General features: G+C 37.8%; 1 protein-coding gene across 1 annotated transcript in view; it reads left to right on the forward strand.

Moving 5' to 3' along the window:
- trabd2a (TraB domain containing 2A) overlaps positions 1 to 16,124 on the forward strand; it is a 55,236-nt gene that overhangs the window by 24,412 nt on the left and 14,700 nt on the right. The window contains exons 3-4 of the mRNA XM_067484710.1: positions 732 to 878; positions 1,374 to 1,548. Of these exons, the coding sequence (XP_067340811.1) occupies positions 732 to 878; positions 1,374 to 1,548 (322 nt within the window). The remainder of the gene's footprint in view (positions 1 to 731; positions 879 to 1,373; positions 1,549 to 16,124) is intronic.

Consider the following 16,124-nt stretch of genomic DNA (forward strand, 5'->3'; position numbering starts at 1 on the left):
CCCTCCTCTCCTCCTCTACTCTGCTACATCAAGGCTCCCACAATATCATCATCTGAAACAAAGTCTGAAAGTACACACACAGATGCACAGATGCACCCTAAACTGTAAAAACACACTACAGACACATTTACATACTTCCACAGCTGACAAAACACATATTCACTCTGACGGACTGTTCCCATTGAGAAACAAATAAACCATACAGACTTTCTTTTTTTAATGGGGATCAACATCAATGGCTTGAAGGGTGAAAGGTGTGCATGTGTTTGTGTGTGCATGGAGAGATCAGAGAGAGAGCATGGGCTAAGGTGAGTGGCGGTGGGTTTGGTGTGACAGTTTGTAGACCGTAGGACCTCCTGTGTGTGTGTTAATGTGTGTTTGTGTGTGCATGTATGCATATGTGTGTCCTGGCGGTGCTGATCATAGGCGGCAGGCTCACCAGGGCCCTCTCACCAAACACTGGCCGATTTCACGCTCACACAATAGTCGAATCTCTGCAGCAGAACTGAGAGGGTTTTGGCTGCATAAAACCAAACTGTCTCTCTTTCAGATGACATCATCATACTATTTACTGTATAATACTGCTTATTTACTATCTTAAGTACCATTAAGTTACTTTGTTTTTGCATTTACTTGATGATACAGTATGACAGGAAGCCAGTCAGAAAGACTATGGGTCTTGCTTTAGGATAAAAAGTAATATATTGATAACTGGTCATTATTTTTTTTAGGTAATCTTTGCACTGAACCAGACGTTGTTACAGCAGGAGTCTTTGAGGGCAGGGAGCCTACAGGTCCCTTACACCACCGAAGACCTCATCAGGCACTACAACTGTGGAGACCTCAACTCCATCATCTTTAATCATGATACTTCACAGGTCAGATCCTAACACTGTTTAACCGACTGTTATCAAATGTGTTATTGTGTCTTATTTTATATTATTCAGCTGTGGACTTTAACTACTTTCATTTAGTTAATAGACAAAATGCCATTTTGACCCCAGTCGCATGACCCCTGTCCTTTTACCTTCACCCCTAACCCTATGACTGACCTTCCATCCCCCAAACCTACTCCTACACCCCTGCCACTTCTGTCTAGTATTGTCAATTTACTTCTTCTCTTGTTCCTTTTACTCTTCTTTGTTTCTCCATCATCCTCGCCATGCCTTCCCCTTTATTACTTACTATTCTTCTGCCTAACAATGCCCATGCACCTGCAAAATCAGTTTAGTGTTTGGTCACATAACATAGCAAGAAATCCAAAACAGTGATGTGTTTTTTTAATTTCTGCTCCCCCGCCCTTTCCAATCAGAATGAAATCAGTCTCATCTATATGTTTTTTTTGTGGTTTAACATCATCCTTGCAACTATAGGTCCCTAACTTCAATAATGTGACACTGCCACCGAGTGAACAGGTGACAGCCCAGGAGATAGACAGCTATTTCCGACAGGAGCTCATCTACAAGAGGAATGAGAGAATGGGTAGGAGGGTCAAGGCCCTGTTAGAGGAACACCCAGATAAGAGCTTCTTCTTTGCCTTCGGAGCAGGTTAGTGTTAAAACATATGATATATAAAATAAGATAAGGAAAAAGTATTTCTGAAATGTCGGAGATAAAACATTTAGGTCTTTATTTGTCTCTGCTCATGTCTCTGTTCATCAAATCACTCAAGGAGATTACCTATATGTCTACAACAAAATTACCTAAATTCCTCTTTTTGTTGGGAGAGTACTTCTGCAGACGACATAGAATGAGCCTTAGGCTGAGCAGCTTAACAAAGTCCCACAGGGAAAGAGAAAACAAAGACAACTTAAGAGGGGCAGAATCCCATTGATCAGAGTAGAACTCGCTGATTCTAAGGCAGTATAACTTGTGTCATGTGGAAATATACTATAACAAAATGGCTTTTAGAATTTCTTTTAATTTTACTGTTTATGGTAGTCAAACAACCAATTAATCTACTGTGTTACTGAAAGGTGAAAGCTCATATTAGCTTTTTAATAAAGACTATTTAGGAAGGTACTATGTCCCTGCAGTGAAGCTGTTCTATGTCTAAAACAATATGTGGACTGCAATAAATGGTGTTTATAAGCTTCCCTGGAGATGGTTAGTGGCTCAGACGACTAAACCATTGATCTAGAGTTGATGGCCTTTATCAGCATAGGCCCCAAATAAATCAGAGCTGTGTTGAGTCTTTCTTTGTGGCAGAAGCTCAATAAAACCTACTTTTATCAGTTCAGGACTGACCAGAAACAGACATGTGGTCTGTTTGAATTCTTTCACATAGTTTTATAAAATGACAGATTGATACTTTGAATTCCTCTCTAACTATGAACAACCTCATAAGTAGCACCCACCTGATAAGAGTTTGAGTTACAACAGGGAAGATAAGGTGCAGATAAGTGCTGATTCCACAACGTTGTCAGCTTAACTGTGGATGACTGTGTGTATTTGTGCGTGTGTTTGCTGTGCATGTGTATTCATGTTTCTTGATTGAGGGTGGTATATATCTAAAGCAGACAGTCTTTGTCCTGTGAGAGTCTTTTTAGTTTGTGTGACCTTTGGTTGTTCATTCAAAGCATTGTGGTCTGCATTGTAATCATTAGCTCAGATGGTTTTTCAGTCAGTATCTGATATCTGTATACCAGTATCTGTTTGTGGACATATGTCTCTAATATTGATAAGCTTTTTATGACTCTTGTTTCTGGCACAGAAGAATTTGGAATCAAATCATAATTGTTTTTTGTTGTGTTATTTTTATAATTTGGCGATGAATAACTTTTGTTGTTGTCCATTACAATCTCCCTTGGCCTATGGTGATAGTGTAATTGCTTATTTTTCTATCCAAAACCAAAAATTAGTTTAATTATGATTATAAAGAGCTAAATCCAAGAAGCTGAAAAAAGTTTGCTGTTTTTTGTAATAACAATAATACTTATTATTTCAAATAGAAATAGAAAAACAGATTTGCTTATATTAACCAATAAACTTGGTGAAAAATTAACAAAAACAAAAAAGGAAGAAATTTTCAAATGACAACTTTAATTTTAAATCATCAGATAACTTTTTTGTTCATACCAAAATCAGTTATTTAATCATCATTGAAAGCAACAACCTGCACAAAGTTCATGATATTTAAAGGCCAAATAACACTTCGGAAAGAATCTGTGCCACCAAAATCTGATTTTCTTCATCATAGGATAGAGGAAAGGATCAGTGCAGTCAATATCAGAGTCAGAGTTTCCTTATGATGATGTCGTCAGAAACATCCTCATCTAAGGTTTTCTTTGGTCGTTTAGAAGCAGAAAAGCAGTGAGCTTTGAGCAGACAGAGGGAGAGAGGCCTTCACAGTCTGTTGGTCTCTGAGCTGGCAGGAAACAGCTGAAGAAAAGCAGACACACACACACACAAACACACACACACACATACTTTCAAACCCTAACAAGGAGTACATTTCATGGCGTGTCCCTAAGGAGGTGCCTTTACAAGGGCTCGGTCTAAAAAGGTGTGTGCCTCTGTGTGTATTTATCCATGTGGGCTGTATATGTGTGTGTATGAGCTGCTGAGTGAAAGTGATACGAACAGTCAGCCCAGAAGCACTAGTCTTAGACACACAGAGGGCAGGTAGGGTCGCAATGTATAAAGAAGGTAATGGGGCACATTTGGATGCATGTGCAACACACTCATACAGAATAAAAAACTCACACTTTTACACACACACATGCTTCAGCTCCCAAGACAAAACTGGGTAAAATGTGTCCTTAATTATCACTGGAGTGGTCAGACACACATACATACAAAAACTACAATGGAATCCATTATATCGGTGGACTCTACTTTCCTGTTAAAATCAGCTGTGAGATCAGTCTTATCAGTGACATCTTGTGTTTCTAAATCTGTACTAAAGGGCATCTCAATGGTTCATGATGCAATAATTGTCTATTCTGCATTTTGTTTAAATATTTGTTTTTTGTTTTTTTGCTAATAATGTACCTGTAATTTGGATGTGCAGCAGTAAACAAAACAGCCAAAGAAAGAGGTTTTTTTACCTCTAAATTGCAATGCTGCGAGCTTTGGATAAATTCTGATGAACTATATCACGATCAGAGAAATTAACTTGCGTTTTTTTGAAGGCGCAACCACATTTTTAACATATTTCTTTGCTCGAGAAACTTTCCCATAAGCCTGCAGGGGTTGGTCTGCAGATTCCTGACTGATTCCTGACCGTTGTGGAAAATTGTTGAGGCTTTTCATTTTTGCCTTCCATAAGCTTTATTGCCACAACAAGTTAACAAAACAGCTTATACATGGTAATTTATTCCCTGTCTTGCCTGGTTGCAGGCTGATTGTGCTCTGCCAAAGGAAACTTAAGATATCACATGAATTAAGCATAAAAATGTCCGTGTGCCCTAGTAGTTTAGTGTTTATGAGCATTGGAGATGTTTGTTTATCAGCCCCAATGACAACTAGTATCTAAAAGAAGTATTATTCTACACTTTTTTTGTAAATGTGCATCATTTATTATTTTTAAATGAAATATATGTTTTATTCTTTGGTCCGTCATCTGAAGCAACAAAAGGTAGAAATAATAACTGAAAGAAACTTAAGCTCCTCTAAGATGCATTAATATTTCAAGAGAAACAGCAACTTGATAAATGTGCTGCAATCCATTGATATCTGTGTTTATGGGATAGAAATATTTTGTGATTTTTTTTGTGTGTGTGTGGTTTTGGAAATTGTTTATTGAGAAAGCATTAATGGTTGACAGTCACACAATGCCAAACCAGATTTTCTGACCCTAAATGACTTTTCATATGCATCACCCTCAGACGAACCCCCCCCGGTTTGCATTTCTACTCTAGTGAGGACTTTCATTGACATAATGTGTAGCCCCAAGTCGTAACCCTCAGAAAGCCAACATTGTACAAGAACGTAAGGACTGTCTTCACTTTGTCAAAATGTCCTCACACCAAATTCAGACTGGTTCCCACTCTGCTCAAACTGGTCCCCACACAGAAGGCTACTGTAAAAGAAAAAGCAAGCATTACAGTGCTTTGTCAAACTTTACTGTTTTGGAATGTAAATGTTGTACAACACATGCCATCATAGAGTCATACCTGCTTTCGGGGCTGAAGTTTTTGGGCCTAACCTTAAACCATTTCATCTTGTAACTCAGCCTAAACCTGAAGCTGTTTTGCCTAATGCAGTTGGTTGTGTACATAAGGTTGTTCTTGCTGTGTCAAACAGTGGTGCTCCTTTAGTGTCCAGTAGTGATGGCAAATGATGGTTCATATGAGATGACAAAGGACCTAAACAGCTGCAATATTAGATGTCTTGGGCAGGGTCATTAATATAATATATGATTTGATTAATATGATATCATTGAAATGCATGCAGGATTTTGCGACACCATCCCCATCAAGCATAAATTCAGCTTAAGTCGTGAGGCCTTATTAGATCGAGACCTATTTACATGCATCCATTCAAGCTATAAAAAGGGAAAACCAACGAACCTAGTGTCCTTTAGTTCTTGTAGACTATCTGTTGTGAACACAATGATAAGTCTTCTCAAGCATCTGTTGGGATTCTTATGATATTTTTACAATGACGATTGGGGCTGATGCCAAATCAGTAATCCCACTGAAGATGAAGAGGGCATTATAAGATGCTGATTGTATGTGAGACACTAATTATAAGTTTTTTTTTTCAGTGAAAATGGGTAATTAGCCAAAACTCCTTGCACACCAAATCCAACCACTTCTTTGGTTGTGCCAACTCTAAATTAGAACAGGGGCATTTTTGCATCTTCCCTCTCACTTTTGTAAAAAAAAAAAAGTTTCTTACGAGTAGTGTGTACAAGTTAGGGGTCAGAAAAGCAACTGTCAAATAAACCTATGGTCACCAACCAGCTTGTTCCGTTGTCCTCGCTCAGCATGCACTTAGTTTTAATTTGGTGTGTTTGTCTAAGATCTGTATTCAACATTTTTCAAGCTTCATTACACAGAACAGAGAGGGTCCAGACATAAATAAGCGAATGTCAGAGAGAGACTGTGAGATGATAAGAGCTGCTTACAATAATGTTATGTTTATGTAGCACACACTCATGACGGCCACCCAGTAGATAGTGGACCTTACGAGGTGGTGTGAGATGATTTATGGTACACAAAAAAACCTTTCCACAATACAAATTTCCCAAATCTTTTAAACTTATGATAACTTTTCTTTCATGGCCAAATGCTGAATAGCTTTTAGCCTGCCTGTGCTAAATTAAACAAAAAAGGGGCCAAAAGGGTAATGGAACAATTACACCAAATTCCAAAAAGTTGTGAATAAAAAGGCTACGACAGCAGTTTGGGAATTTGGCCAACTTTCAGTCAAACAATGCTTGTTTTTGCAAAGCAGCATAACACCAAATTTTCTGAAATTGTATTTTTGACAGATACAATTTTCAAGTTGTTACATTCGGTCAAGAAGAGTTTGAATTTCAGCAGGCCTGCAGTAATTTTAGCAGTGTTACCTTGAGGCAACCTAGCACAATGCACTCTGGTATGGAAATATGGAGGTTTTTCTTTCCATAACCCCTGCCCTGTTCTACCCTATTTGAGCATCAAGGTATTATAATGCCTCACTTTACTTTACCAAACTGTAAGTAAATACCTCCTAGAAATTTGTCTTTTCCCCCATCTGTTTGTCTGAAATACCACGGCCATCACTCAGCGTAAATGATGATGTTGAAAAAGTGCCATATGTTGAGACAGGCATATGGAAGCAGTTATTGCTCCACTCCATAGGTACAGTAATGAAATTCGTATACAATATGAACCCATGTTCCCTTCACAATCTCTTCCATACCCTGGCATTCTTGACTTTAATAAAGCGATGTGTTTACATATCGCTGAAAGCTGGGGCTCAGGTTCTGCCAGCTATTACAAGATTATTATTATGTCTTCTTTTTCGGGCTGAGCTCGAATGCATCCATGTTTCAATACCAGCCCCACACTGCTTAGCGCATCACGATTCCCCTCAAACTTCACTCCAAAACCACAAATTTAAATATTTGCGGTGGTGTAATTGCCAGTATGGTTGACAGGCTCTAATGGTTACTGTACTTTGAAATGCTTGACTCTTTTCACAGACAATTAAGGTTTGCCTTTCGATCTTTTGCTATTTAGGTTGGTAGGACCACGCTAAAGTGAATACCCCTCAGTTAGCAAAATCTTGTAGTGAGGTGGGTAGACTGTGATAAATGGATGTTTTGGCCCCCGGTGAGCTGTGGCTTATAGCAGAGTGTGACATTAACTCATAACTTTCACAGAGCACCTTGACTTGTCAGTGTGTGGGGAGCTCTCAGTACTGGAACGGGAACCTTGTCACTTAATGCACAGTACTCATCGTGAGTCTATTGCCATTTAGGAGTCAGCATCCTTTACTTACACAGTGAAAATTATAACATTAAAGAAATAAAGTGGTTTGTTTTCCAGCTAGTGTCTTGAATAGATTTACCTCTAACATGAATCCTATATGCTAAGAATTTTTATAAGAAACAAAAGAACAAATACAGAGACAAAACCAACTACAAACAAGAAACTGATCTAGATAAATGAACAGCGATAGTAAATGTATTTTATTAGTAATGTGTCACAAACTACAGCATGTTATCTTTACAGATTTATGCTATGGAGCCACTCTAAAACCACAAACTTAAATATTTATGGTGGTGTAATTGCCAGTTTGTTTTCTAGTGGAGATCTTGTAGAGATACCAAATATGCCAGGCAGAAGAGTTGGGAATTGTGGCCAAAAATTACATTTCTCCTTAGTGTAAACATACAGTATGTACTGTAGCTTCAGTGAAGAGTTGGAACAAACTAAACCAAATTATGTTAAATATATATATTTTTTACTTTTCCAGTCAGTAATCTAACAGAACTCGTTTTTGCCTATTTAAACTATACATTAATTACATAAATGTGTGTAATATTTTATATTCCTATTTATATTCCCTTAAAAATGCCCAGACCTTACAGGAACCAGTGCCAAACTGCTCCACTGCTTACTGTTTTCACAGTAAGCACTACTAGATGCCCACTTTCACTCTTTTTTTTATTCCCCAAGCGGTGTGAAATTCTAAAACGTGGTGCTTTTTCACAGCACCTTACACTCATAAACAGCCAGTTTACAACTGTTTGGGGCAGTCGCTGACACGAGTATACACATGTCATACAGCACCATTAAAAACCAGACCAGACCTACCACAAACTTGGAAGGGAAGTGGCCAAGCAGGGGCACAACATCTGCCAAACCTAGATTAACTCCTGGATCTGTTTTTGAATGACATATTTATATTATGACTTTTTTGAAAAGGGTTTTAGTTTTTGAGTTTGCAATGTGTGTTATTCATTTGTGGAAGAAAGATGGTATTTAAATCAATGTTTAATTTTTTTAAATATCACGTGATTTTCTTTTTAAATATAATTACAAGGGCGACCATGAGATTAAATTGTCATTCAGATATTTAGTGGTTAAAATAAAACCATCTTTTTTGGCTTTTAATAAAGGAGTTGGTTAATAATCCTACAAAAGAAGAGTCCCTAGTCCTCTAGCATAACATGTTTGTTTTGCAGGAGGGAGAGTGAAGTTAAGGACAGTCATCTCACTGAAATTAGTTTTTATCCAATATTTCCTAATGAATCCCTTGTACATGTGAAGCCATTTGAATGCAGTTTGAATCTAGAGCAGAAATAGCGTCAACCACAATGTCAGAATTGGAAACAAAGCACATTGATGGATAATTGCTGAAAAGTCAGAAAAATAAATAGTATCAAAAAGAGGGTAAGATTTCATTTGAACCTTAACGTTTATAAGTTTAGGTGAAACGGATTTTTGATAACTAAATTGTTATTATAAGTTTTGTGTTTACAGGTAAATTGTAATACTACTTTAAAATACATCAAAACAGATGCACAATATTAATCTTACTGTCTTTTATAGCGTGTGAGACACTGACTTGTCACTGTTTGCCAGTCTGTCTGTGAATCTTCCTCTTGATCCGTTTCTTCTGAAGTGTCCTACTGTATTTATTCATTGCATAGTAAATGAAAAATGTTTAACCAGTAGGATGTTAAGAAGGCAGGAGTGTCTGTAACATGTCATCTGGTACATCTCAGTCTCTTCTTAACTGAATGGATAAAACTGTCAGCCATTCTGGATAACAAACTGGCTGTCAAGCTGCTGACTGAAATGCACCTAAAGATGTACATTTTGTTGCACTCATCGGGTCAGAGGCCCCAGAGACATATTTCATAGAGCCCACTCGTCTCTTTCACAGTCAGCGCAGTGAACGCCTGTCACTACAGCTTGTTGTGATTTATTAAAAGAGTTGAACTCCTCACCCCTGACCCCATTCAAACCCAGCAGTATTTCCTTATGCACCTGGATCTTTACATGCCTGCCCAGGGGCTAACCTTTCATTTGAACCAGAAATACCTTACTCTTATTGAAAGGGAAAGGAAAATTACATCTTTACCTAGTGAGTGCCAGCAGTGCATCTATTGATGATTCTGAGGAAGAATTGTTATGATGGACCTGTCCCTTTTCATTTTGGTGCTAAAACATGAAGGAGAGAAATTCACTGCCCAGAGGGGATGAAGATATGAAGAGACAGAGGAAAACATTGCTTGTGCGATTTGTGGCTTCCACTTCTTCATCTCTCTCTCTCTCTCTTTCTTTGGAAAATACAGTTTGTTAAGATGAAGCAGGATTTTTTCTGGTTCTCTGTATGAATGAGCCTGCGTTGTTGGCCCTACACAGTATGTTGTTGAGACACAACCCTAACAGGAATCTGGGATGCCACAGATCAGTAGTGACTCTTTATATTTAAATTTGTTTCATTATTACCATCACATTTAGACTGAAGAGTCTTTTTTTTAGGGTTGGGGGTTTCCAGGTCTGTGCCCAAGGAGATATTTGTATGTTTTTAAACAGCAATTTACGTTCTCTCTCTCTCTCTTTGTTTTACTTTCCATACAAAGAAGCATTTTTAAGACTTAACTTTGAGCATTTGTCATAGCAGCAAATCACTGATGTAATGGCTGAAATTGATGCCTTTATTTTAAAAATCTGTTGCACAATCTTTTTGCATAGACTTTTGTGTAAGAGAAGTTTTCTCAGTGATGCAGGAACAACAATGCTCTGCTTTAATTAAGTCATGCTGAAATTGCTGCAATTGGTTTTCTAATTTCTGTTTTGCGTCACTAAGGTCTGGAGAAAACGAAAGACCATAATCAGATAAACATGATTTTCTGTTTTGGTTGAGGCCCCTTTAGATGGTGCAGTTTTAGTACTCAGATATACAATTTGGCCATTTGTTATTGTGATGGACGGCTATTTGCAGGTAGGCTGTAAAATCTAAAAAATAAATAAATCTAAGCCCATGGCTCTGCCCACAGCAAATTGAGGTTAACCAGTTTATTATTGATGGAGGTATAAATGATTAGCGTTAAAAATGAGGGTAATTGACACAGCGGTTGTACAATAACAAAAAATGGAAGGAAAAAATTATTAAAAGAAAAAACTAAAATCTAGGAAACAATAGCATGAGATAAGGCCGCGAAAAACAGAGCTTATACGGTTTTATAGGCCTCTATCCTGTGGATCTGCTCCGAGTTATAATCTAATGTAGATCTAAATCACAGATGATATGCAGGCCTCATTGGACATCTACAAGATTTCTTGCAGATTACTCAAACTAAATAGGCACAAAATTGCACTATAAGCCACATGTTTTAGATGGAAGCTCTGTGAGAACAAAAATGATGTTGGATGCTTTTATAAAATGTGAGTGACCCCCTTGCTGTCCTTTTTCTGAACTGAGACAGTCGAAAGGCTGAGCAGGGAATCGCAGCAGGATGTGAGGCTTTCAGGGTTGTGTGTTTTTTTAGCGGGAGCAGTCTTGAGTATGCAAAGAACAAGAATACATTTTGGAAGGTATGGATGAGAAAAAGCTCACTTAAAAATACTTTAGGACGCAGTTGATCTAAAGTACATAAAAGCTTAGTAGAAGCTAATCTCAATTTACTAATTGTGATCACTTCTGGTATTTCCTTTGAATGATGGCTTTACAGATGTTAATCTGCTCCTTTTGAAAAAATGTGTGGAGTGTGTACATGGTTTCACTTATTTATTAAAACATATAACAATTTGCTTTTGTGACTCAACTCATACCTCACAATTATTAGATTTATCGGGCAATCGTGTAGTTCATTTGAAGCCTAACAATAGATTTTTTACTTCTGGCATTTGTGGTTAAACTTCACAAATTATAAAAGTGGTGACCGTCTCTGCAGATTATCTTGGCTGAATATGTAGGTATCATAAACCTTTTCATGGAGCTTATTTTCAGCAGTGATTCAAAAATCAATGAAAATATCGCATTGGCTTGTTGTTGAGGGAACTAGGGAAATGCAAACTTCCAGGTTGGCCTACAAAACACTTAATCCCCACTGCACTACTTTAGCAAAGAAATTTCGAAGAGGCGGCATATTTTGTATGGCAGACCATAGACACTGAGTAAAAGGCTTTATTTTCACAGTAGACACATCTGAGTTCATCAGAATGAAAATGCTGGTCATGCTGGCACTTTTATGATTTACATCTTTTGAGCCAACCTGAGTTAAAGTGGGCAGGTATCCCTCCACCTCCAGTAAACTGCTTATAAAATCTCCTTTCACTAGCTTTTACATTGGGAATATTCCCTCAGACTGTATTTATAAGTAACACGAGACATTCGGTGGCAGGGACATTTGGAGTTGGCAGTGCTCCACTTTTACTTTGTCAGAACTGCTCACTTTTTTTTAATTTAATTTTTTTTACAGATTTTCAAACTTTGATCACTCTTTCATATGACCACAGTGAATGAGCTGGTGTGTGTTCAAGCACCATAATTTTTTGGCAGAGAGAGAAAAACTGAGGACTGCGCTGAGAGAGTGTAGAGGCTATTGCAGCCTGACAGATGTAATCTCTAACACAGCTCCAAAGTGCTGTGTGCCACCACAAATTTTCTGTGAGGGTTTATTTAAAAAACAACCTCACACCACAGGCCTCTTATGTGCTCTGCTTCTCATTTATTCTCAGCATAAATTCAAAGCTGAAGTTGCTCAGCACGAGCTCAAGAAACTTCTTGCAGACACTGAGCAGTTTTCATACTTATGATAAACACAGTGAAACATAATTCATTTTAAAAAAGCTCAGAGCAACACAAAGTAATTAAAATATATGTTTATATCCATCTTTTTAATGATCCTGGAAGTGCAAATAGTATTGCAGAAAATTATATATTTTACATGCAATTTGGCTCATTAAGCCTGCTTTAAAAGCTAGAAAACATCAACTCTTCCATCATTCCTGTTACCTTTCCCCAAAGAAGTCTAATGTTTTAGTTTGGTGCCTTTTACATTTTCACAGCACATAAGCACATAAGCAAATCCAATCCAATCAATTAGAGTTTAATACCACCCCACCCCAGAACTGTGTGTCACAGTGTTATGATACCAGCACCTAGGAAAAGATATATTTTTATGACATTTTTTAAAACATTACATTAGAACTACATTATCACTACAGCATAGTAACGACACAGGCATAAACCATAACTCAACAAGAGGTTAGGAAAAGGTTGAACCTTTCTGTTTTGCTCTCTCTGTTGTGCACAAGTAATTTCCTGGCTCGACCCTCGTTCTATTTCCCTATTTATAGAGGCCGGACTGTTAACGACCACCACTGTAAGATGCATACTGTTAAAAGAGTTTGGGGACCTCCAAAATATACGGGGCCCCTGATGGCCAATGCTATTGGCACATTTTGCAATGAAAAATCTAAACTATGAAGTGCACCACTACAGCAAGTTACCTGTAACTATCATACGACCTATTCTAACTGTAACTATCAGCACAATGAAACAAGCATACTTTCAGTAAAAATAAAAGAAAGAGACAAGGAGAAGTAGTGGTTGTTGGTTTGTGGCACCTTGATAGGCCTTTTTGGCCTGGAGTCCCCCAAAGTCTAGACTCACCAGTGCTCGGTAGATAAATGTGAGGAAAATGAATGTGGTTATCACAAAATGTGTGATGAATTTAATTCATGGAGTGTACCATAAATAGAATGTCCATCTTAAACATTTGTCTGGGGTACTGACATTGATCTTTGACATTGGTCCAGATACTTTTAGATAATTATTTACCTTTGATAAACAGCAATATCTGTGAAAATCCACATAAGGTGAAAGAGTCCTATTTTCACTGCTACAGTTAGACCTTCTGTTTGTTTAACATTTATATGCTTTGCATATAACTCCAGATTTGCATCGCCTAGATGCAGTTTTCCTGGTTTAGCTTTGGGTAAAGACATTCAGGAATAAAAAAAATAGCGGAAAATCTGTATGCCAAACTCAGATACCATTTTAAGCAGGCCTGGATCGACCCCTGGTTTGTACAGTAGACTTTACATGGGCACCGTGTCAAGATCCAGTCTAAGTCTAGTACAGAAGTCTTTTAGTCCTAAACTGAAAGCTTTGCAGGATGCTCGTATCCTTGGCTATCACAGTCTGGCATCTGACAACTTAACATTCCTGTGTTGTTGTGCATGCCTTATCCCTTTGTCTCTATTCCTGTTTTTCTTCCCTGTTTAATCCAGCAATTGACACCTGCACTCGTTCAGCTTTTTCGTCTCAGCTTATGTCTGTTATGAATTGACTTGTTTTCTGTTTGTCTCTACATCCTGCCTCTTGTTTTTGCATCTGCTTGTCTCTGCCTCTCCCTTTTCTCCTCCAGCTCTCCCTCAACAGCCTGCATCGGTCTATGAAATGATGATTAGAATTTTACAATAAAGGTACAACCTCTTGAATTCAGCCTGTTTTTGAACTTTGTCTCTCACTATGCCTGAGAGAAATAGAATAAGGAATGTTTTGACGCTGGCTGAGATGTTAGCATTCTTTGCCTTAACTTAAGAAAGGCTAGTTTAATTTTTTAGAGGTGTCTTTCAAACTCAAACAGCCATTCAATAGCCTTAAATAGTCAAAATAATTGTTTTCTCTTATCACTGGTATCATACATCATGCATAGTGGGTAGAGGGGACAGAAAGAAATGCCACAACACACATAAATAGTTAAAAATTGTTTAATATTTGGGCAACAATCGTGCAGATACTGGAAATACTTCTCATCTGGGCTCTAGCATGTTGGGTTTGCTTAAAACGTAGATTTGACCTTTTTATAGATTTTGTCATAGTTTGGAAGGAAATTATGACATAATGTAGAGAAATGAGGCCGGTACAATATGTCATTTATGACTGAGCAGTAGAAGCATTAAAACAACATGTGGAGGTTTAGTTTGGCTCAGCCACTGGTTTCTCTGGTGCTGTGTCAATCTGTGTTTGTTTTTGTTTTATACCCTTAATACGTGGGCTAAATCACAAGTAGTTATTATTTGTACCATTTCTTTTTATTAGATACACTATAATATAAATGAGGGGGAATCAGGAGATGCTACGTACTGTCGTGAAACTAAAATATAACACGCTGTAGGTTTTGGAATGCTTGAACCAATGATGGTACAAGAATTTTTTGTTTGCGACCCAAGCTGAATTTGTGGGCTTATGTGCAGACTAATTTAACCAAACACACTGTGGTTTTGGTTAGTGACTTTCCCCCTGTGCTATTATATTAAGAGTATCCTTATCCTGCAGGGACTTGGGATCAAATTGACAACATAGTTGCAAGTAGCATCATACTAAATTGATTCCAGGCAAAAACATTCATTTCTGAAAGTATTTTTTTCCATGGTGCATCCAGTGGTGAAGAATCTTGGTGCCTGCAAGAATGAATGTAATATAGACATTAAGAGACTCTTAGGTCTCAACACCACAAGTTGATAAAGTTACATGCATTCTAAAAGTTTTACTTAAAAAACATTTACTGCTGCTTTCTAGTAATTGAACTGTGGTTAAGATCTCCATTACACTGCCTACTTTTCTAAAGTGTTCTAATCTTCTAACATCTTTAACCAAGCTGGGTCTGCAATGTCAGCCTAAAGGTAGGTGTGGTCCCTTACTAAAGGGGGATCACCTGGCTTTGTCAACAGGAGACGGGATGGTGTCTGTTGTTGAAGTGTCCCAAGTGTATACGAAGTGTCCCTACTGTATACATCTCCATGAAATTCGTTGCAGATATTCATGTGATGATGCTTTGACTTTCCATCTCCTTCCATCATCAGGTCAAAAAACTGTAACTTTCCCAACACATGTGTTCAGTGCTAAAAGGCAAATTCTAATTAGCAACTAACAATAATTCTCTATTAACTTGACAGTATTTAATCTTATCTATATTAAAAAATATTGCCTACAGTGTCGTGATATAGAAGCAAACAGAGATTAGGTTTCAGAGGCAGTGGAACTGACGGTGTCAAAGATCTAGGGATTAGAAGAGGTGTTATGTAAGCAGAACCTGTGTTTCCAGACACTTAATATGTGTATTATTAACAGCTGGCATTGTTTGAAAAGCACCAGGATGACAGTGTGATTTGTATTCTAGTGAATAAGCAATAAATTCCCTGTTATTTGTCTTTAACACGTCTGTCACTTTTATGGATGGCTGTGTCTCCTTGACATTTTAAAGATACAGAGATTTTGTCAGACTGTTAACAGCTCATTGAACCAAATCAGTGACTTTCCAGTAAAATCTTTGGCTGGTTCCTATACTACAGATGTCTTAGAAAATGTCAAATCCTAAAATCTGTAGTTTCAGTTCCAACTATAGCTATAATAGTTAAATAGCATAAGTCTCTTTCATTGTTCTAAATCTCTCTGTATGTACAGATACTGTAAATGACGTTCTTAAAATCACTGCAGCCTAAATCAATGACAGTCGCAATGCATATTCAAGCCAAATGCGTGCGGCTTTAAGTCAATGGGAATAAAAGTTGTTTCAGAAAGTAGCATTTAAACCACTGCCCACTGCAGACTCAAGAAAGCACCAGACACCTGATTGTCATCTTCTTCAAGAAAGGACTTCATTCACTGCTCAGTGGTGATGATTACGGGCTCCTGGGTCCGGCTGACTGTAGCAGGGAACA

Source organism: Channa argus, chromosome 18, assembly GCF_033026475.1.
Source record: "Channa argus isolate prfri chromosome 18, Channa argus male v1.0, whole genome shotgun sequence".
Taxonomy (NCBI): domain Eukaryota; kingdom Metazoa; phylum Chordata; class Actinopteri; order Anabantiformes; family Channidae; genus Channa; species Channa argus.